This window comes from Mus musculus, chromosome 7, assembly GCF_000001635.26.
Source record: "Mus musculus strain C57BL/6J chromosome 7, GRCm38.p6 C57BL/6J".
In the NCBI taxonomy this organism is placed as follows: Eukaryota; Metazoa; Chordata; class Mammalia; order Rodentia; family Muridae; genus Mus; species Mus musculus.
The window spans coordinates 26,663,770-26,687,339 of NC_000073.6; the positions used below are offsets into that span (position 1 = coordinate 26,663,770).

At 42.5% G+C, this 23,570-nt stretch overlaps 1 protein-coding gene across 1 annotated transcript; it reads right to left on the reverse strand.

Moving 5' to 3' along the window:
- Nucleotides 1-1,457: 1,457 nt before the first annotated feature.
- On the reverse strand, nucleotides 1,458-22,661 carry Cyp2b23 (cytochrome P450, family 2, subfamily b, polypeptide 23). The gene is made up of 9 exons (NM_001081148.1): nucleotides 22,491-22,661; nucleotides 17,828-17,990; nucleotides 17,546-17,695; nucleotides 15,624-15,784; nucleotides 11,227-11,403; nucleotides 10,587-10,728; nucleotides 9,268-9,455; nucleotides 8,956-9,097; nucleotides 1,458-2,345 (listed from the first exon to the last, which is right to left on the reverse strand). The coding sequence occupies exons 1-9, from the start codon at nucleotides 22,659-22,661 to the stop codon at nucleotides 2,164-2,166; spliced, it is 1,476 nt and encodes a 491-aa protein (NP_001074617.1). The 3' UTR covers nucleotides 1,458-2,163.
- Nucleotides 22,662-23,570: the final 909 nt, after the last annotated feature.

The following is a 23,570-nucleotide window of genomic DNA, read 5'->3' on the forward strand; positions in this document are numbered from 1 at the left end:
CTTCCTTTCTCCCATCCCCTGCTTCCTCACCCTGACCTCCTCCACATAACTAAGGATACATGACATTCCTCAGGTAGAGGCATGTGTGAGATTTTGAATTCCCCAGAGAAAGTTAGAGAAGGAAAACCCTACAAATAGAGTCCTCTATTATGTACCAAGCCTCAGAAGGCTATCTGGTCAATGGTGGACTTTGACCTTGATTAGTAGAGCTTTCCCACAAGTTGTTTCTTTGCTTCTTTGTCTTGCCCTACTTTAAACACCTTATGTTAGACAATTGCAGTCTCAGGTTCTCACAGAGAAGCAGTGAGCAAGGCAAAGGGTTGTCCCTTCAAACCTGACATAGATGTGATGGAGTTTGCAGCAAAATGCCCTTCTGGAAAGATCCTTAGATACCTATCACAAGATGACATGTAAAAATATCCAGGAGGTAAGGGTCTCCGCATTCTTGGGTGTTACCTAGACTGTATATCGCAACAACTAAAACCCAAGCTGCTGAGTGCTCTTGTGAGGGAGTCTCCTTTTCAGATTATTTGAAACAAGAAGATCCTCCTCAAACCTGGGTCACACCTTCTGTTGGTAGACACAGGAAAGAAGGAAATTGTGCTTTTTGTCCTGCCTACCCTCACTCTCCCTGGAGTTTACCTAATCTGTTGCTATGGCTGGTAATAAATCCAATTTCTTGTGGATTGCAACAGAGACAGAAACACCAGCAGTTCTCCAGGCATCTTCCAGGACTGCAGTACTGCTTGATCTAGTTTAGAGGTTCATGGATGGCACAGATCAAGCTTAGAGGCTCATGAATGACACAACAAGCTTAGAGGCTCATGGATGGACAACTACTGAATTCTCAGCCTTTTCATATGAGACAGTCAAACTACTCTAATGAATTACATAGATATATGACAGATGAGAGAGAGAGAGAGAGAGAAGATAGATAGATAGATAGATAGATAGATAGATAGATAGATAGATGATAGAGTGATAGTGTGATAGCGTGATACTTTGTTTATGTTTGGCCCAGGGAATGGCACTATTAAGAGGTATGACCTTGTTACAGTAGATATATCACTGTAGGCATGGGCTCATCATAGCTGCCTGGAAGTCACTCTTCCACTAGCAGCCTTCAGATGAAGATGTAGAACTGTCAGTTCTGCCTGAATCATGCCAGCCTAGATGCTGCCCTGCTCCCACCTTGATGATGACAGACTCAAATTCTGAACATGTAAGCCAGCACAATTAAATGTTGTTCTTTATAAGACTTGCCTTGGTCATTGTGTCTGTTCACAGCAGTAAAACCCTAACTAAGATAGATAAATAGATAGATAGATAGATAGATAGATAGATAGATAGATAGATAGAGTATATAGACAAATAGATAAAGATAGAATGTTAAATAGATAGATGATGAATGATGAATAGAGAGATGATAAGTAATAAATGATCAATAGACTGGTTGATTGATTGATTGATTGATTGATTGATTGATTGATTGATTCTGTCAGTCCTGTTCCTTTAGAGACCCTTACTAATGCAGGGATTGTGTGATTCTTGGAAGATTTAAACAGAAACATAAGGAAACCTGAGGTTTGATGTCCAGAAACATGCATCTCAGGAGCCACAGGCTGAGGAGGCCTCTGCCTAGACAAAAAAAAAAAAAAAAAGCAGGAAGAGAATTCTAAGAACTATCATGAAAAACACACATGAATATTTCTGACTGTGGCCTGTAGAATACAGAAACCTAGATAATTTTATGTGAAGTAAAGGCACAAGACACCAAACATCACACAATGTGTGAATCTGTTTACCTGAACCATACATACTAGACAAATCTGTAGACATAGAATTCAAAACTTTTAGAGTCCATTATCACAGATCACAGTGTGTGGAGAGCTGATAAGTGGGGACTTGGGCTATTGGGAGGAAGGAGGTGATTAAGCATGGGATGTGGCCTCCAGAAGTCTGTTCACACATCAAGAGAGACAGCTGATTGATTTGTCCAGTACATTCACAGGGGAGAAGAACATGCTTTGGGGCTTTAGAGAAGCATCAGTAGGTAGAACAGATGAGCATCGACTTAGGGTCTGGTTTCCAGCAGGTCTTTCAGAGGCAGAAAGATGGTGCCATTCTCAACAGAAATAGAGACACCTGGCTGCCTCAGCCCAGTCAGCGAGGTAAGAAGCAGATCCGATACACTGGGGGTATTTTGACAAAGCCACTCTCCTTGGGAGTCAGGTCAATGTCTTCAGGAGCCACGGGGCTGGACAATGAGAAGTTCTGAAGGAGGGCAGTGAAGAAAAGGAACAATTCGTTTCGGGCAATGCCTTCGCCAAGACAAATGCGCTTTCCTATGGGCAGAGAAAGTGAGCCATGTGAGTTCCTGACAAGTATAAAACCTCTGTACTGCCCCATCCCTAATCCCATTTAGACAACTCTGCCCATTGCAATGAATAACAATGAGTTTGACTCTCAACCTGCAATTCAAATGAGAATGTTAAGAGAGTCCCAGATCTGAAAGAATTTGTGCATAGGCCAGTGAGATGCCTTAGCATGGGCAACAGCCTGCCCCCAGTCCTGGGGCCATGAGTTCAATCCCATGGACACACATGCTGGAAGGAGAGAACCAGCTCCTAAAAACTGTCCTTCAACATAAACACATACATACATACCATAGCACTTATGAATACACATGCAATTATGTATATAAGAAATAAATCATAAAATAAAGGACAAATTGTTGGTGAATATCTTGTAGTCACTGTTGACAGATTTGTAGCTTTTTGTTAAGAGCCCTTCTTCCAGAACTTTAAAACCAAATTAGAATAGGTCTGAAGTGTGTTTGTGCACACATTTATAATGCAAGACTTTTAGCATCCCTAATTTCTCAAATGAGAAGTTTGATACCCATCTCATCAGGATGCCCCGAGGGAAAAGGCATTGTTTAGAAATCCTACATAGGCTTGACATGGAGGTGCATGCCTGTACTTATAGAATTTGGCAGACTGAGGCAGGAACACAGTGGGTTCCAAATTCCCTGGGCTTCAGAGAGAGACCTCTATGTCTCCTCTCTTTCTCTGTCCTCTCTGTCTCTCATCCACCCCTTCTCTCTGTGTCCCCTATTCTTCTATACCTTGAAATTTGTTATCCACTAGGTTCTCAGAAGAATGAGGAGCCCTTGCTGGTTTATAACCTCAGGTATGGATACCACAGAGCAGGGGGAGCCTGAAAGCCCATGTACAGGCACCACACAGCCGGTATGTACCTCAGTGATTCTTTAGCTGCAACTGACTGCCTGGGCCCTCCAGGTGCAGGAGGGATTTCCCAGCAATCTCTAGGCCTTGTAGGTTGTAGAAAAATTGTTCCTGTGTGTGGAAGTATTTACAAAAGTACCATATCTTTCTGGGTATCTCTTTTCCAGAATTTTGGGCACCTTTTATGGATCTAATACACACACACACACACACACACACACACACACACACACACACACACTCCATTTCCTTCTCTCTCTCTCTCTCTCTCTCTCTCTCTCTCTCTCTCTCTCTCTCTCTCTCTCTCCCTCCCTCCCTCCCTCTCTCTCTCCCTCTCTCTCTCCTTTCTTTCTCTCTCTCCCTCACTTTCTTCCTCCTTCCCTCTCTCTTTTTACCCATGGCAGTCTCCCTGAACCTGTGTCTGAGCCTATCACCACTATGTATCTTTTGATCTGTTCTCTCTGTTTGTTTCTTTCTCAATACCCTAGGTACCATCCTAGCCACCCCCTTTCTCTAAGGACAGCTTGTCACATGTTCCTTCGCTGTTCTCTCTCCTGTTCCTTTATCTATTTCTAGTTGTGCTCTCCAATTTCATTTTCTGTTCTCTCCCTCTCCCTCTCCTCTCCCCCTCCCCCACCTCTCTCTCTCTCCCTCTCCCCTCCCCCCCTCTCTCTCCCTCTCCCTCTCCCTCTCCCTCTCCCTCTCCCTCTTTCTCTCTTGTGACCTCCACCCAGCCTGAAGCTGGCTGAACCAGACCTCGACTTTGCTGCCACTAAGGAGATTACCTAGGGTGGAGCCTGCCTCCCTAGATCACTCTATTGTTCAGCCACTGTCACTGCTGCTACCTGCTGGGAGTCAGCCTAGCTATTCTGGAGACTATATCCTATCCTTCACATGGTCATCTGCAGCTGGGCTCCAAGGATGAATTGGCGGGAATGGGCCTCCCTCCTCCTTTATAAAGCATGTCCACCATTGAACATTAGAACCTTGAGCAGACTAGTTGTCTTGGTTCCATTATTTTCGACCCACCTAGGTCCCCTCTTCTCTTTCAGCTCCAGGCTGCCTCCCAGGCTCGAACCCGGACATGAGAGTTGCAGGCCAGCTCCAACACACTCTCTCTCTTCCTGTCTGGTTAATCACTTTTCTTCTGTCTCATGTTCACTTCTTGGTTCTTACAAAATGTCTCCTGTTGGAGCTGCTATGTCTTCCTGATTGCCCCTCTTTTGGAGGATCTGTTTTAAATTTCTTATCTCACTATTGTTTATTTCTCTCTGTGCCTTTTTTCCACATGCCTGCCCTTCTTATCTTGGCATTGTTATATTCATTTTTATCTCACGGCCCTATTGGTCTCCAGCTCCAAAGATGAAATATGAAAGAGGCAATTATACTAGACAGATCCAGGAGCAGAAATTAACCCAGGGTCACTGAAGTCACTTACACTCAGGACTAGACAGTTCTTAACTGAGACATGACTCAGCAGGAGAGCACTTACCTAAAGCACTCAGTGAGGGATGAGGGCAAAGAGGTTCACCAAAAACAGGACATGCTAGAATGCAGAGGTGAGGGTCTGGAGGTGTGGACTGTTTGCAAGAGAATGCATTAACATACACATAGACCAGTGTTCTATCCCTAACAGAGTTAGAGTGTTCTAACTCTATCCAGAGTTGTGACAAGGGTAGGGATTGGTGACCAAAGGCTATAGAATTGTCCCTAGAACATCCATTTCTCCAAAAGATAAGAAACCTGAGAATAAATTTTCCATGTTTACATCCTACAGAGTCCACTAGACTGACTGAGTTTAACTGAAGGCAGCTTCTGTACATAACAAAATAACTAAAGGAAATAATCCACTGGACTACACAGTAACTTGAGGTTATATTCTTCCAATGAAGAACAAGTCTCAGGAACTCATAACAGTTGACCAATCCTGGGTTGCCAACTCCTCCTTCATTGCCAAGTAAGGCAGAAGTGGAGATGGCACCAATCAAGCTTCTGTGTAGGCCCAGCTCCCTCTTTCATCTACAGACAATACCTGTCACCACTAACAGGTACTGTCACTCTGAATTTTCTCTAGTTAAGGATATTATCCAACATGAATGATTTCTTTGCTCAAACAAATGGTCATGATTTTTCTTTCTCTTACAATTTGACAGGCCAAAGACTATTTAAGGCAAATAGGGTCAAGCATATCAAGACATGTGCCGTCTGCCCATTAATACTGCTCACAGAAAAAGTCAATGCCTCACCGGTCATCACCATCCTACCAGTTCATGGCAGTGTTCATAGATGATGTCGGTTGTTCTTGATGTTTTTTAAGAAAATGTGTATGAACTCTCTGCTAACCCACAGCCCACACCTGCCAGAAAACCAGGTAGTTTGACTGCAGATCTTCACCTGTCCCTCTGTTCTCCCAGTCCTGCCTGAGAAACACTTAAAGAAATTCTCAACATCTTTACCCATTAAGGGAATGCAAATCAAAACTGCTTTGAGACTCCACCTTACCCATGACAGAATCACTAAGATCAATAACACAAGTGACAGGTCATACTGGTGAGGATGTGGTACAAGGGGAACCATCCTCTGTAATGACAATTTGGGTTTTTTTTTTTGTTTGTTTCTTTGAAAAACACAGAAATATTATAAAAATGTGTTTTTCTTTTAATCTCAGGTGTGGGATATGGAGCTGCTTTAAATTGTTCACAGGCACTGACTGTGATTTGCCTTGTGCTCTAGCAAAGGCATAATTTTGCCAGATGTACATAGTTTCTGCAAGTGTGTGAAGTTTGGAATTCTGAGGAGTTTTCAGAGCTTATATAAATGGTAAATCTCACCAAGAGGTAGTATCAGTTGATGGTTTGTTGGTGGGTTGTTGGTAGATTGCTGTTAGTTGGTTAGGGATTGGTAGTTGTTGTTGGCTTAAGTTTGTTAAGCACCCAGTTGTGAAGTAGAAACAATAGTATGAAGAAATTACACATACTGACAGAGTAGATCAAACTTGCCCCTGGGACCTCAGTGCTCCTATTCAGCATGGAGTAGTCTAATGATAATGTTGCTTCCTTTCCATCCCTTTACCTTATTCAAGAATCCCTTTCCCTCACTCACTATCTTTTTTTCCCTCCTATCAAGTGTTGAATAATTGGATAGAAGAGGGGGTGAAGAAGGGTTGAAGAAAGAAGAACCCACAAAGTAGCAAAGGACATCTACACTCCTCCATTTTCGGTGGGAGTACAAATTTGTATAGCCACTACAGATTTCAGTGTAGAAGTTCCTGAGAAAGTTGGGGATTTATCTACTACAAGATCCAGCTATACCACTCTTGGACTTATACCCAAAAGATGCTTCATCCTACCACAAGGACACTTGCTCAACCATGTTCATTGCTGCTCTATTCAAAATAGCCAAAATTGGAATCAACACACATGTTCCTCAACAGAAGAATAGATAAAAATATGTGGTACCTTTATACAAAGAAGTATTATGCAGCTGTTGAAAAAAATAGAATCATGAAATTTGCAGCAAATAGCCTGGAATTAGGAAATAATCACCCTGAGTAAGGTAATGGAGACACAGAAAGACAAATATAAAATGGACTCCCTCATATGTGAATATTAGCCATTAAATAAACAATAACCATACTGCAATTCATAAACTGAGAAAGGTTATGTACAGACAAAGTGATTTGGAGGGAGATATGAAACCCCCACAAAGTGAACAATAGATTATATGAGTGATCTAGGGGCAGCAGAGGAGACAGGAATGGGAGAATCATGTGGGGAGGAAAGAAGGATTTAAGGGATAAAATGTGGAGAAAGACAACTAGATTTGAGGGGTATTTGAGGAGTGGTAGGGAAGTATAGTGCAATGGAAACTTCCTAAAATATATGAAGATGGTCCTAATGAAGTCTCCAAATAAAACAGAGACATAGTCCCAAATAGCCAGCTCTTGTCACTAAATGAAGCTTTTAGCAGCAGATCTGGTTTACACCCACTGAGTTGTCAGCCAAAGTGGTTCCATGGAAATGCCCAAACCATCCAGGTTGTTGACAACACAATAGATTGTTCTCCACTAACAATAGCAACTCATCTCACATGGACTTTGATAAAGAACACACACACAACTCATCAAGCATGGAGAGATCAAGCTGCATTCATAGAACCTTCAAACTCATGTTCTTGCATCATTGATATGGAAGATACTCTGCAGGCTAGTGAATGAGAAATGTATATACCAACTCAGCCATGATATCTTTGATGAACAGTGCTGTCCTGTCTGCAAAATGTGCTGGGGTGCAATGGTGGCACCAAATTTGTGGGAGTAGCCATCCAATGTCTGGTTTGACAAAGAACCAGTGAGTAGATTGCCCAGGGACCTAGGATAAAACCAAATGCTACTGGTAAAAAAGTCATACTAGAATTAATCTTAAAGAAATTCTAATATGGTCATCGGTTGTTGCATTATGCAGCCATCATCAGAGAGACATCCTTCTGTAGCAGATGGGAAAAAATACAGAGAATCACACCAGGGCATTACTCACAAAGAGGACTTAGAACACACAGGTCTAAATACGATGTCTCCATCAAATCCCTCACCTTAGAGCTCAGGGAACTTGTGGAAGAGGAAGTTGAAGAGTTAAATATCCAGATGAGGTAGAGGACACCAGGAGAACATGGCCTCTAAATCAATATGGTCAAAGCTCATATGAACTCACAAACTGAACGGGCACGCACAGGGCCTGTCCTGGTGTGCACAGGTTCTCTGTGTATATATTATAGATTTCAATTTACTATTTTTACGAGATGTCTGAGTGTGTGGATGAGGTTGTCTCTGATTCTTGTGCCTTCTCTTTGGCTCTTTTTCTTCTGTTGGTTTGTACTGTTCAAATTTGATGTCATGAGTTTTGTCTTATTGTATTATACTTTATTTCATTATGGCTTGTTCTTATCTCTTAAATGTCAGTTCCTTTCTTAAAAGTAAATTCCTTTCTAATAAGTAGATCCATTTGAGAGGGGGGATGTGGGAAGGAACTGGGAGGAGTAGAGGGAAGGACACTGTTATCAGGATATATTGTGTGAGAAAAGAGTCTATTTGTGATAATGGGAAGAAAAGAAAGAAAGGAATATAAGACAAAGGGACACAATTGATGAATTTGATGCAACTAAAAAGAATTGATGGGTTATTTTGGTCATTACCAGTCCTAAAGCAAAGGAGCCATCTTCTGTTATTTTTAAGACTTTGCATATGAAATTCTGCTTGGTTTTAAGGATATCATGAGCTTGCTGACAACAGAATACTCAGTGCTCCCATCTCCTCCATTAACCTCTTCTTTATTTCAAAGACAGCAGTAGAGGCCCTCCATTGCACTGAGCTCATTTTGTTCCCTGTAAAGATCCTTTTTTGTTGGGAATTTAATTGAGATTAAAGACAAACTTCTTCAGTTGTTTTAAAAGGGTTTCCCCTAATTATAAAATAATTTAAAAAAACTGAATTTGCTCAGGTTGAGAGACTTTTAACCACTTTCCAAAAGTCCTCCTGACCAGGGTGCTCCTTCAGTTCAAGACTTCCCATATGGGACTGTTTGCAGTGTGAATGGATGAGTCAGGCAAGACAATTAGGATAGACTCAGTAAAGAGAGACCTTACTGCTGTGTGTTTCAGAAAGTGGGCCTACTCTCTGGTGTCTGGGAAAGGAATCACATATCTGTCTCACCTGTGGAGAAGGGCAGAAAAGCTTCACTTTTCTTCAGTGCCCCATTGGCATCCAGGAAGTGCTCAGGATTGAACTTGTCTGGTTGTTCAAAGTACTGTGGGTCATGGAGAGCTGAACTCAGGATGGGGTACACCTCAGTGTTCTAGGAGAAGATACAAGATACAAAGATGTTCACAAACCCTGACTCACATGCAAAACAGTCAGTCCCTAAGAAACACAGAATGCTGTGAAACCACAAACAGGGTAAGATTTGTGATTAGGAGAGTGGAGGACACTCATGAAGTAGCAATGAGGAATCATAGCTTCTCTCACCTTGGGGAGCAGGTATCCTCGGAACACTGTGTCTTTGGTGACTGTGTGTGGCAGACCAATCGGGGCGAGATCTGAAAATCTCTGAATCTCATGGATGACCGCCTCAGTGTATGGCATTTTGATTCGGTCTTCAAGGGTTGGGACATGGTGTGCACTGATCACCTGATCAATCTCCTTTTGGACTTTCTCTGCTCAGAAAATGAAGAAGATAGACAGTGTCCCCGTCTCAAAGGTGATGCACAATGACCCTGTTTTCTGGGATCCAATAACCCAGGAACAGTTCAGAGCAAGGATACTCTGCTGAGAGAACACAGTGCCCTCTTGTAGGCACACACCTGTGCTAGTCTCAAGGACCTGTCTCTCCAACCATGTGTAGATTGTGTTAGAGTCTCTTCTCAATAAGATACAGCCTTACATATAAAAGAGAGATAAGAAAAACCTCCAATAAGGGCCATTTTAACTGTCAATTCAGAGTGAGGGCTGGAGGGAAAAATGGCAAGAATGTAATGAACATTATCAATTGTATTCCAACATACACAGGTGTATACACATACATTTGCAGTGAACTTATATATAAAAATCCAGGGGCCTGCAGATATGGATCACTGTTTAAAAACACTGACTGCTCTTCCAGAGGACCCAGGTTCAATTCTCAGAACCCACATGGCAGCTCACACTGTAACTCTAGATTCAAGGAATCCAGCACCCTCACACAGACATACACAGAAAAACACCAAGGCATATTAAATTAAAATTGAATTTTAAATACAGGCTAAGACTCTGGAGACATGTCCTTTGATAATCTGTAGCAGATATGCTCACAATACCATCAAATTGTTTTTAAGTTTTTACATTCAAGAAATAGATGATTCAGTTAATAAAAGGAAAGATTGATGAGTGACAAAAATGAGCAAACTAAAAACTGTATGTATATTTTTCACTTATCAACCATTATATAAACAATTTAAAATGTATGGATGGAAAAGGGATAAATAGGTAATAGATGGGTGGAAAAATAAAGAGAATGTGTAAACAGATGAAGAGGGTAGTAGATAGAAAGAAGAGTGAATAGATGAGGATGGATGGATGGGTGGATGGATGGATGGATGGATGGATGGATGGATGGAAACTATAAGTGATAGGAGAAAACAGATCATCTGATTATTTATTCACACACCACTACACCACTGCCTTAATTTACAAGTAGAGAAAAACCTTCAGAGCTTCAGATGTAAGTGGTCTATGTCTCACTCATACACAACAAACTCCTACAGGCAAGAAGGGGTCCAAGATCCAACAACTGTCTACCCATCACACACCTGCAACATGAGGGTACTTGAGCATAAGCAGGAAGCCATAGCGGAGTGTGGTACTGGTGGTCTCAGTGCCAGCAAAGAAGAGAGAGAGCACAGATATCAAAAGGTTCTGGTGATGGAATTCTGTGTGATGGTTGGACTTCTCCTGGTTGCAGATTGGAGAGAGAAGAATGGGTCAGGGGTGACTAGACCTTTGCAAGGAAATACACACACTTCTCTGGGCACTATCCTGTTTGTGAGTTTCATACTAAATAGAACTCTGAACATTACTCGGACCTAGACAATGTCCCTTGGACTCTTCTGTCTTCTCTCTCTCTCTCTCTCTCTCTCTCTCTCTCTCTCTCTCTCTCTCTCTCTCTCCTTTGCTTCTTGGTGGTTTATCATCATGTTTTGTCTCCTAGGCTCCTGCCTCTAAAGTCTTTCTGATCTTTGCCTCCTGCCCTGTGTTTCATCCCCAGCCACACTCCTTCTCTTTCCCTATGTCACTTTCTCCTCCCTTTCTCTTTTTTCCCAGATGTTCTGCATCTTCTCCACTCTGTTTCTTCCTCTCCTCACCATCCTCTGTCCCCTCCCATCTTTTTCTCTGACAACATCCCCATCCTTCATTCTCATCAGCCCCCTCTTTCATTCATGCAGGACTAACCTTCTCCATGCGCAAAAGGTAGGTATCAATGAAGTCTCGTGGAGCACTGGGGTCCAAGGTGGCCTTGTGCTGCTCCACACTATGGCCAATGTAGTTGAGGATTTCCTGTATGTTTTTGGAAATTTGTCTGTGAGTGCCAGGAAAGTACTTCAGGACTGCAGAGAAGAGTTCAAACAACTGTAAGAAAGAAGGGCCCAGAGTGTTAGTTCAGTATCATCATGGCAAGAAGCACACTGCAGTCAGGTAGGCATGAGGCTGAGATCTAATATCCTAACACACAGGTGGGAAGAACAACAGAGACCACTGACTTTTGCACGAGCTTCTGAAACCTCAAAGCACACCCCTAGCAACACACTTCCTCCAACAAGGACACAACTCCTAATGCTTCCTAAAAGCTCTTCAGCTAAGGTCCAAATGTATAAATACAATAAGCTGTGGAGTTCAGTCTCACTGAAACAAAACATGCTCCTAAACGAAGGGTTCTCACTGGCCCAAGCGTGCCAAACATGGTGCCAAGAGGGCCAAAAACCCTCTCTCCCTTGCTAAACCATTACATAGTATTTCTAAAGCCAGTCCCCAAGGTCTATTCCCTTATTTGGTCACTGACTCATTTCTGAGACTAAACACCATGATCCAATCATCAGAGTTCATTATTTGGCAAACATGAGCAATCAGGATTTTTCAACACACTCTAGCACAAACTGCCCCTTTACCTCTTAAAATCCTAGCCAGGCATGGTGGCACATGCCTTTAATCCCAGCACTCGGGAGGCAGAGGCAGGCGGATTTCTGAGTTCGAGGCCAGCCTGATCTACAAAGTGAGTTCCAGGACAGCCAGAGCTATACAGAGAAACCGTGTCTCAAAAAACAAAAACAAAAACAAAAAAATCCTCATTCCTACAGAAACACCTCTCTATTTTTATGCCTCCTCCTCTTCTTCTTCCTCCTCTTCCTCCTCTTCCTCCTCCTCCTCCTCTTCCTCCTCTCCCTCCTCCTCATCCTCTTCATTCTCTTGCTGCTACAACTGAAGCTTAGATTAGTGTCTGACTTTACAGATTCCCCACCTTCTTGACCCTCCAGGGTAGTAACTCTCCTTTGTTGCAGCAGCTTGGTGTCTGAGTGTGTCCTCTACTGACTCTGAGGGGGTCACTTTCCCTTACATTGGTGTCTCTGACAAGGATCATTATTGAGATGAGTCAACAGGACCCAGCTTTGGATTGGAAGTTTCCCATTTGCTTTTGATAGCTATTCAGTCAGATTGCAGATTCTCTCCATCCCTAACTATCCAAAAAGTAAAGTTGCCAGATTTTTCCTTGCACACATGAATCTCCCTCTTGGTGATAGAGCTTGGTCGATGAACCCTCATTCACAGAGACCTCCTTATCAGCCACTTGAAGCCCAAGGAATACCCTGTCTCTGGATGTTGGCTTGCCAGCCATCAATAGCAATGGAATTTGCTCCCTCCATCCAGAATCAAAAGTCCAACACAACCCAACAACATTACTGATTTTATTAGCACTCAAGAATGGGCCCACTTATACTTCATTGACATCAAACAACAACAGCAACAACAACAACAGACCTACCTCTTTCTTATGGACTTAGCCTGCTTTCCCCCTTTTCCCCTCGGACTTGATTCAGTATATAGATGAACTTCCCCCTTGTAGTCTTTCCATCTCTGATAGCTTCCTCATTCTTCAGTCTCAATTCCAAAGATTACTTGCTCTCATCTTCCAAAACTCAACTCTCCTCTCCCCAAGTCAACTATCTTAAAATCTCTCACACACCAATTCATAAACACTTCACTGTAAACAGCACTGTCCATCTCAGCTCCTTATCAGCAAAATCCTCCTCATAATCTATTCCGATCTCTCTCTCTCTCTCTCTCTCTCTCTCTCTCTCTCTCTCTCTCTCTCTCTCTCTCTCTCTCTGTCTCTCTTTCTCTCTCATGTACAAACACACACACACACACACACATCCTAACTTATAATAATCCCAATCTCTTCTACCATTGGACTCCAATCCCTCCCACCATTTCAGATTCTATTCCTCCAAATTGCTCCTATCAAAATTCATTTCTTACATGTGAAGACAGTAACTATGCCTACATGGCAGGCTGTCAGGCTGATCTTTCCTCCCTTATGACTCATCTTTCCCTCCAGGCTGCCCTAATACATAACTCACATGACAACATACCTAATCCTCCTTCAATACAGGGCATTATTTGCTAGTAACAGTCCACTTTAATACTAAATCCTAATTCAATCTCCTCTCCAACCCCTCCTAACTCTTACCCCAACTAATAACACATTCTTTTACAAAACTAAACCCAAAGCTAAAATGTAGTCAGAGAACTAACTCCACCTCCAATGTCTAACCTCTGCCTTTCCCACTCACCAAGTTATAGAGGTACGAAATTATGACAGTCTTAGAAAATGTTTTAATGGAATTAAATACAAGTTGTAAAGATCTAAGGGTTTGGAAGCTTAAATAAGCTATAAAAATCTCTAAGTGCACATTATAAGAAAATGTTTTAAAATATGACTATATAAAAGCTTAAATAAGTTTTGAGGATCTGAGAAAGTAACTGGAGGTAGATATCATTATGCTGCAGAAATCTTCCCTTCTCTCTATGCTATTGTTTGGGTCCCCAAACTTTTACTATGACTCAAATATATGAATCTATTGCACTTTCTTCAATATAGATTTCAGACCAGATTAACAATAGTAATACTAGCATATCTAAAACTTTTATTTCCTTAACAAACCTTAAGATTCCTTATAAACTTCATAAAATCTATTTAAACAGGCCTGTCACAAGTTAAAAGGGGCTTGGGTAAGTACTCCTGCAAATGAAAGCCTGGGTTTCCACACCTGTCTATTTCAGAGAGGGAGATGTCACTCAATTGCTCTTGCCTTGGGACTACCCTTCCCCAACTACCAGGACCATACACCTAAAAGTTTCAAATACACATCCAAGATTTTTAAAAAAAGAAGTTTTTCCTAAACTCCTTAACTCCTTAACTGTACCTCTGTCCCCAGTGTATCTCAAGAGATTTATAATCACCTAGAGACTGCTTTAGCAACTTTCCAGTCCCATATAATTCATCAGAAATTACATCCTAGTCCAGCCTCACAGACTGCCCATCCTTAGCCCCACATGGTTCATCAGAGCCTGGACAACAAATAAAACAACATGCTTCTCCAGACCTTGACCAATAGCTCAGCTTCCTTGGGTCCCTAATGACAATGCCCCCATGTCAGAGGAAGCATCCAGAGAAAATTACACCCATTTGGCCAACAGCCAGCCACCCTATGATAAAACAAAGAGGTGAGAATGAAGGGCTCTGATAGGCCTGAGCATGGCAAACATGGCCAACATGACAAACACTGCAACCAGTTCTGCCTTTAACCCTTCTCCCCATGCTAAATCTTTGATTATATTCCTAAAGCCAGTCCCCAATGTCCATTCCCCTTATTTGGCCACTGATGCATTCCTGAGACTAAGCACTATAGTCCAGCAAGCACAATTCCTTTTTTGGCTAACATGTCTGATCAAGATTTACCTAGTAAATTCTAGCACAGACTTCTCCTCTTCCCCATCAAACCCCACTCCTGCAGAAACACTTTCTTGATTCTACTGTCTGCCTTTGCACCCCGCCTCCTTATTGCCCTTGCCTGGGAATAAATCTCCTCTGTGACAAGAACTTGGTATCTAACTGTGTCTTGTGCTGACTCTAAGAAGGCCACTCTACTTTAGACTAAGTCCATATATAACACGAAGAAACACACAAAACAAATACACAGACACAGGCAGACATATACACACATGCAGGCACACACACAGAGTCCTCATATACTTACACTATAATACATGCCTGCTTTTGAATTGTGTCTCTAAATCTATCTCTAACATTTGTCTTGCATTATGTCTATCTCCCTTTTCCTTTCCTCTACTTTCTCTCTCAATCCTCTTTGCTGAATTGTCTTTGTTTGTTTTATATTAAAGGTTCAAATTTATGGACACAGGATCTCGTGTGTACCAGACTGGTGTCAAACTCAATATGTAGCCAAGGATCACACTAGATTCCTATTCTCCTTGTTTCTATGTGCTGGAATTAGAGGTGTTCTGTACCTCAGCCAGGATACAGAGAGCTGGGCCTCCTTCATGGAAACCAAGTCCTCTACTTTCTGGGTTATTGCTGTATCACCCACATCATCATTTTATATGTATGCGCATGGTTCTATACTCATACATTCATTTCTCTCCCTCCCTGCCTCAGGTCTCAGCCTCCTTGTATTGCCACATTGTCTCTGCCTTTCTTCCAGCCCCCTTCACCCAAAAAGCAGGCTCTTGCTTCCTCTGCCCTGGATGCTCCTCTCTTCCCACCCACTCACCTGACTGGAGAATGAGCTGATAAGTGACAAGGTCTGATAGAACAGATCAAGCAGGTGCAGGAACTGGTGATCTGTGTAGTCAAAGCGCTCTCCAAACACAATGGAGCAGATGATATTGGCTGTGATGCACTGGAAGAGAAAGGTGGGATCCAGGGGGGCTCCTGGAAGGTGAGGAGGTAGGATAGGAGACGTGAGGCTAAGGAACTGGGGAACATTTGGCTTCAGCTTCATCTTTGTTAGGCTGCCCCTTTCACTACTCAAATGTTAGAAACACCTGCTAACCCATTTGCATATATGATGGGCTAGCCTCTGCCCTCAGTAATGCATGTATCATTTTATTTAACTTCCCTCAATGCTGAACAGAGATATGATGGTATTCATATACATAGGAAGGGAGGCTAACTTCACTAATGGAACTCAACAATCATGACTGAGACAAGGATTCTGAGTCTCAGAAATAGAGCATATGTAGTTTGTCTCTACCCTATACCTCCTCCCTGGCCATCATTCTGACTATGAGATAATTAACTCCCAGAGACAGAAAAGAGCAGAAACAGTTTCAGGGATTGCCTGTGTGGATTCACAAGCCCTGCACACTCCACTCCCATATGTCAGTCTTTCTCCATCCCTTCTCAGACTCCTAGCTTCTGTAGTGTTTCAGAAGTCATCAGTTATGGACCCTGGTGGTTGGAGGATTGTCTTCCTTTGGGTCCTCTACTTCTATGACTTCTCTCTCCAGCCATTCTTTCCAGTCTCTGCACCTTTCTTCCTCTCTCACCTCTGCACTGACATCATCTCAACTTCCCTGAAAAAGGACCATAAGAGAAGGCAAATGTCCACAGTAAAGAAATAGAGCTGTTATATGTAGCAGATGTGAATCATGGCCTTCATGTGCGTCCTGAAGAGCTGGCATAGTGGATATCCCACAAGCTGTTGCCTGCACTGCCCTGTCTGACCTCAGTGGGAGAGGGAGCACTTAGGCTTGAAAACTTGAACTGCCAGGGTGGAGGTAATACCCACAAGGGCCCCTAACTGCTCAGAGAAGAGGCTGGGGTGGTGGTGGGGGGGTAGAGAATGATTGTTGGAGTGAGTAAACACCAGTTGGCAGTGAGCAGGATATAAAGTGAATAAGTAAATTATATTAAATTAAATTAAAACAAAAAGAGGGGGAAGGAAAGAAATGGAGCTGCAAACAAGGTCCGTGTCATTAGGCTGTCCTTGTTTAAAAGATTCATGAAGCACTCAGACACACTGCTGATTTCTACCAAACTAAAATTCCCATGAGTCTCTGTGCTCACTGATTCTCTTCAGCGCAACCATGAGGAGAAACCACAGTTTCTGCTTTGAACATGACTGCAGTTTTTCCTGCTTTTTAGCTTTCATTTGCCTAAGTTCTGCATTTGCCTGTGACTAAGACCATTGTAGGGAGTGGAGGGTATGACAACGATTAAGCCAAGGTGGTCTTCAACTTATATGTGGTAGAAGATGTCTCTGAAAATCTCAGCATCCTGTCTCCACCTCTGGCCTGCTGGGATTACAACCACACCCCACCATGACCACTTTATATGGAACTGGAATCACTCTCACAAGTGTAAAGCAGGACCTCACAATGTGTACGGGACTGGCCTTGAACACATGATCATGTGTCTCAGCCTTCTGAGTTCTACGTTGAGACGACAAGTGTGGACCAATCATATCTAACTGGCAGATAAAATTGATTCAAAGACTTATTTTTCTGAAGAGAAGTGACCACCATTTTCAGAACATGTTTTGAGTTATGTTTTGGACACAATAGATCTCATATTTCCTTCCCTTCCCTTGTATTCTCTCTCTCTCTCTCTCTCTCTCTCTCTCTCTCTCTCTCTCTCTCTCTCTCTCTCTCTGCATTTACGTCTTCTTTAGGCCCATTTTCTGAGACTCACCCTCGTATTTCTTTAGTTCCTCCACCAAACATTGGGCCTCTTCCTTTATCCGCTCCTCCACACTCCGCTTTCCCATCCCAAAGTCTCTCATGGTGGCCAGAGAGAATCGCCGAAGGGTCTTCCAACGTTCCCCACTGGAAAAGATCACACCTAAGAAAGTAGGAGAAACATGGGTGGTTAGGTCACACTGGAATCCCCAGGCCTTCCCCAGAACTCAGATACCCCCTCTCAGATTCCCCTTCCTGGGCCACATCCTCCTCTTCAACCTGTCCCATATCTCACCATAGTCCTGTACAATTGGCTGAATCACTGCAATTGCTCCCCGGCCAGAGAAAGCATCACTATGGTCCACCAGAGCTTCCTTTATGGTCTCTGTCCCATACAGCATGACCACGGGCCTTGGTCCCAAGTGTACTGTGAACACATCGCCATGTTTGTCACGAAGCTGCAAGCATAAAGGTACCAGTGTACTAACTACTAAGTGTAGATATTGTTGTTAAACTGTTAAAACACTTAGATACATATTGGTAAGTTGCTACTTCCTCCCCTGGCTACCCTTCCCCTTCAGAAGACCTAAGAGTTGAAGGGTTATTTCACCACTGGATCTGTATTGGATGATAGAATGCCCTATTCAGTGTGCCGGTACTGTAGTATAGGGGAGCAAGGGCAACACATGCTTATAATCCTGGCACTAGGGAAGTAGAGGCCAGAGAATCAGTAACCATCCTTGTCTATATATCCAGTTGGAGGCCAGCCTGGGCCACATATGACCCTATTGTTGATAGATAGATGGATAGATATAGATAGATAGATAGATAGATAGATAGATAGATAGATAGATAGATAGATAGACAGATGGAAATAGGACACAGATATAGATCCATGAACATGCCCTTCAGCTAGCCATCAGTTCATGGCATCTCATTAAGAACCATCCTTTCTATGTCCCAGCTTCAACCTGATCAATGCCTCCTTACAACTGTCAGAGAGAATGAACCTGGCCCATCCACTGGGTTGCTAGGGAGGGAAAATGGATGACCACGGTTGGCAATTCTATCAATCAATCATGTCTACAGTACAGAGGTGGAAAACTGCCTGTCAGTACAACCATCTCTAGGCATCTCTGGGGAATTGATGCTTTCTAGTGCTGAAAGCCCTTGAATAGAATGGTCATATTTACAAAAGAAGTGGCCTGCACTTTCAACCAAATTAGCTTTATGCCAGGAGTGTTTCAGAGACTTGGGACCTCCATACCTCTATACTCTAGATCTCAGCCTCTCCTCTCACCATCTGTGTACCTGCACAGATGAATATTCCAAGAATAAAACCTCATCCACTATCTCTGTTTATTTTCCAAATGCCTGGCACTGGACAATTTAAGAAGAACAGAGAATTATTTCTTATGATTCTTGGACCTGGAGGTTTTCAGGTCATTGTAGATGCATCTAGAAGGTCTTCCTTCCATGACATTCATGTTAAAAGAACAAGAGATTTTTTTAAACAATGAACCTGCAGAGGAGGGAGCTGAACTCACTTTGATAGTAAACACACTTTTATGACAGATATGTTAATGCATTTATGAGGAAGGTCTCAGAAGAAGAAAGGGGGAGACAAGAGTGATTGTTGTGAATATTTTTGCATTGTGTGAAGGTGTGACTCTGTATTTTCAGTTGTTAATTCTGTGCTAGCAGAGAGCTAAATGCTGGCAGGATTCTGGTATCATCATTTCTATGGTCCATCACTGGAATTTCTATTTTGTGAAAATCCATCTTTCCTCACCTGCCTAACAGCAATCTACAATTGGATCCAAGGTTGTCTTGCTGCTGATTGGTGGTAATAAAGAGCTGACAGATCCTTATTCCTGATAAGATGGGAAGTATTGGGCAGAACTTTCAGTCATAAAGAATGAAACAGGGAAAGAAAGCAGAACAGGAAATTAAGAGGGTAGACACACAAAGGAGATGACATGGGGTGGAGAGAAAGGTATAGAGGAGCTAGCCAGTGGCAGTCCATGAGCAAGATAGTTCAGTTAAGTTAGATGAGACAGCTGAGAGACTGGCCTAGCAAAAGGCCTAAGCTTTAAACTGTATTAGAAGCCTCTGTGTCATTATTTATACAAACACAGATCCTAAGAAATTATACCAAAATGATGATGGTAAGACAAAGAAGAACAGTCCAGAACAAAAGGAGTTGTTCAGAAGCCTCTGTGTCATAATTTATACAGAACATGGGTCCTAGGAAAGGATGCCAAGATGTTGATGGTAAGACAAAGAAGAACAGTCCAGAACAAAAGGAGTTGTGGAAGGATGTTTTGAAGGTGCCCCCTCTAGGGATTGATTGTTTGTTGGCATGATTGCTTGTTGCTCAGTTGCTCAGTTGGCAGATTGCTTGTCTGGCATGCCTGAAGTCCCTAGTTTCCTCCTTGTACCCAGTAACAGGATGTGATGCACGACCATACCCAGCTTTAAAAATGTGTTTTAAAAACACAACTGAAACAATCCCCACCAATATAATAGCATTGTAAAATAGAATTTATTTATTAAAAAATTAAATTATTAATTTGTGACTATAGAATGCTCATGATTTTTAGTTCTCAAACTGGTCATTAAGGCTACAGCTTTTCTGTTTCTTTACTACTCACCAAAAGAATGCCATCACTAAGACCTCAATCTTTGTACCAGGCACATCATTGATGAAAGCCCACACAACCATCTTAGAACAACACAGCTGCTTAGTGGAGTGGATTCAATTTTTGAGCCACCAAGGAAGCTTCGAGAAAACATGCCAGAGGGATCATCAGCACCTTCAAGTGCATTAGCACGGGGGTATGAAATTGACCCAAACCTCACATAGCTGACACAGCCTTAAGGAGCTATGTTTGATTCAGGCTGCAGGTTCATACAGAACATGCTTGAGACAGCCAAGATGGTTTCTCTTGGGGTTCACTATTGAACATGGCCACCTATTAGCATCCATGCCACATGTCTGGACCAGCTACCCTTTCCTTCTTGCCTGTTCTATATGCTGTGACTTGAAAATATTTAAGTGTCCTCTGTGGGTTCACATGCTGAAGAGAGTAGTGCCAAAGTGGTTGTGTTGAGAGGTGGTTGAGCTTTCAAGTGCTAGAGCCTAGTGAGAGGCAATGGGTCTTCCTTAATACTGAACAAGCAGAGAGGACTTAATCTTTGGAGAATTAATTATTATAGAACATTCTCTATGGTTAGCCTTTTCTGCATGTGACAGACTTTTCTTTCCTCTACTCTGTTGTGACACATGAGAAGACTACACACCAGAGTCTGGAAAAAATGATCTGCTTGATCTTATACTGCCAAACTCCACAATTAGGAGCTAGATGAACCTTTAATTTATAAAGAACCTAGGCTCTGGTATTTTATGATAGCAACAGAAAACATAAAAACACCAAAAGACTTGATGTCTGCTTAGTTGAACCACTTCACTTCTTACCATAATTGACATCAGTCTGTCTAATCAACATTACTATAAAATGCAACTGCCTCTTGCCTGTTACATCATAACATCATGCACCTATGTCCATTCTTTCCCTAGCACCAATTGCTGCTCAGGAATGGCTTCTTTTCAATATTTGTCATCAATTGAGGAAGTCTTTGTGGCGCTAGAAAGTCCTACCTCTTATGTAACTCTATCAATTCTCAACTGACCTTAAAATTCTTGATGCTTCGCTTTTATTCAATTTCACATGTAAACAAGAAACTTGACTAATTTTTATCATTTTATTCTATATCTGCAACCAGACTTTCATCTCCTAATGGCCAAAGAATGCAGCTTAGCTATCTGAGATTGCCACACACTTAGATTGTGGATTTGAACAATTGTTTAAAGCTCCCTATAGATGGTAGAAGATTCCTTCTCACTATGCATTACCTAGTTTATGGAAATCTTATTTGCTTATGACATTGTGGCTGTCCCTATCAGGAAAAGATGCAATATGTCATGCTATCATGACAGGATGTCCCCAGTTCTCACTCTGAGTCTGTGGGCAGATTTCTGTGGGGGGTGGACAGGAGGACTCCACTTTCTTCAGCGGTGCAGCCTTTCATAAGTTGCTCATATTCCAATAAATAGTCACCATATCCACACTCATTTGAGCAACCATAGCTGCTTCCAAGTAGGAATGGGCTTCAAAGAAAAAGGTGGAGATGAGAATCAGACTAAAAGGAATTAGATTTTCAAGGAATAAAAAAAAAAAAACAGTAAGTTAAAACAATGTTAACTTGACATTTCCAACATGTGGGAAGCACATTTTTAAAATGATTGTGGCCAGATGTGCCCACACCAGTCATTCCAGCACATGAGATGTTAAGTCAAGTGGATCACTATCCTTTCAATCAGATTTGGGGGCACGGATGCTTATTGATTTTTAATGCGCAAGTGGTAATTAAACATGGAATCCCACTTGTGAGAACTAGTAAAGATAGTGCCAGAACCAGCTGCTTAGATGGTATATGGTCTTTATAAGTGACTAGCCCTACACACCTACCTACCTAGCCACCTCACCTCCTGCCTTGCCTCTCGTCCTCTTTGTCCTGGAACACCTCAGGCTAATCTCTTTTGCTGACTAAGCAAACCTTGGTTGTTGATACCTCTGGTATTTTTCTTTCTCTTCTGGAACAGACAAGCCCCACAAGTTGAAATTCTACATGCTTACACCTCAACACCTCAATACCTCTATACCTCTCACACTCCAAGTACAGTGCCCCACACAATTCCAACACAGGAAGACTCACTTGTCAGTCTGAGCATGAGTCAGCATCCATCACCAGTCAAGATCTCAACCATTCCCTCACCAACCTTCCCACCTGAACCTACACCCTGGAAGGTGTTTCTTGCTCTTCCTGATCAGTGACCTCCAAAAAAAAAAAAAAAGCAGGGGGAATCCCACACTAAGACCTCATATAGTTCTCACCTTAATAAAAGACTTGAGGAGGCCTCCTCTGTCCATCTGCAAGAGGTTTCCCAAGAAGGGCAGGGGACGGGGTCCTGGTGGAAGACGGCTATATGCCTTTGGCTGGCCTCTAATCAAGAGTAGCAAGAAGCCTGTGAGGAGAGCAAGGAGGAGCAAGACACTGGGCTCCATGGTCCTGAACAAAACACTGTCCACTTCACTGCACACTCCAGCAGAACCTTTTATGCTGGCCCCGTCTCTCCACTCAGTTATGCAACTTCAGCTGTTCCCACATCCTGTCTCTCACTGTCCAGGTGTGTGAGCACCATACTTCGTGTTTGGGCTGCTGGTGACCTGCTTACTCCCTATTCTATTGCCCACACACTGTCATTGGCAAGGACACCTTGAAATAGATACATAGGACAAAAGAACACTGGGAGTGATGCCTTTGTTTCGGGGGGGTGGGCACATGCTTGTCAGATCAGCTTTGTCTGTTTAATTACTCAGGCATGCACCTGTGTGTATACTGCATATGTGAATGATATTTCTAATGTGAATGTGCATGTGTGTACTTCTGTATTCCTCTAGATACATTTGAATGTGCACATGTGTTATTACATTGGCTGGGTTTTCAAGACAATGTTTCTCTGTGTAGCATAGCTGTCCTGTACTTGCTCTATAGACTAGTCTGGCCTCAAACTCAAAGAACCTCCTGCCTTTGCTTTATGAATGTTGTGACTAAATGTGTATGTGCATGTATATTCTTCCATTGTCAAGCTACTCTGTATATTCTTAGTTTCATGTGGTACTGGAATGACAGGGATAAAGTTGCATGTTTCTGTGTCAGTCTCAGTGTATTTGTACAAACCCCAACTCCAGTGCAGATGTAACAGCTCCAGGGTCCACATTTCACTCTCTAGCCTGTGATAGTCACAGATGGGAACTGTGATGGTTTAAATATGTATGTCCTCCATAGATTCATGTGCTTGAATGCTTGGCCCACAAAGACTGGCACTATGAGATGTGGCCTTATTACCAAAGGTGTGGCCTTGTTAGAGGAAGCATGTCACTTCACCTAGGGTAGAAGCCAGGCCCTTCTCT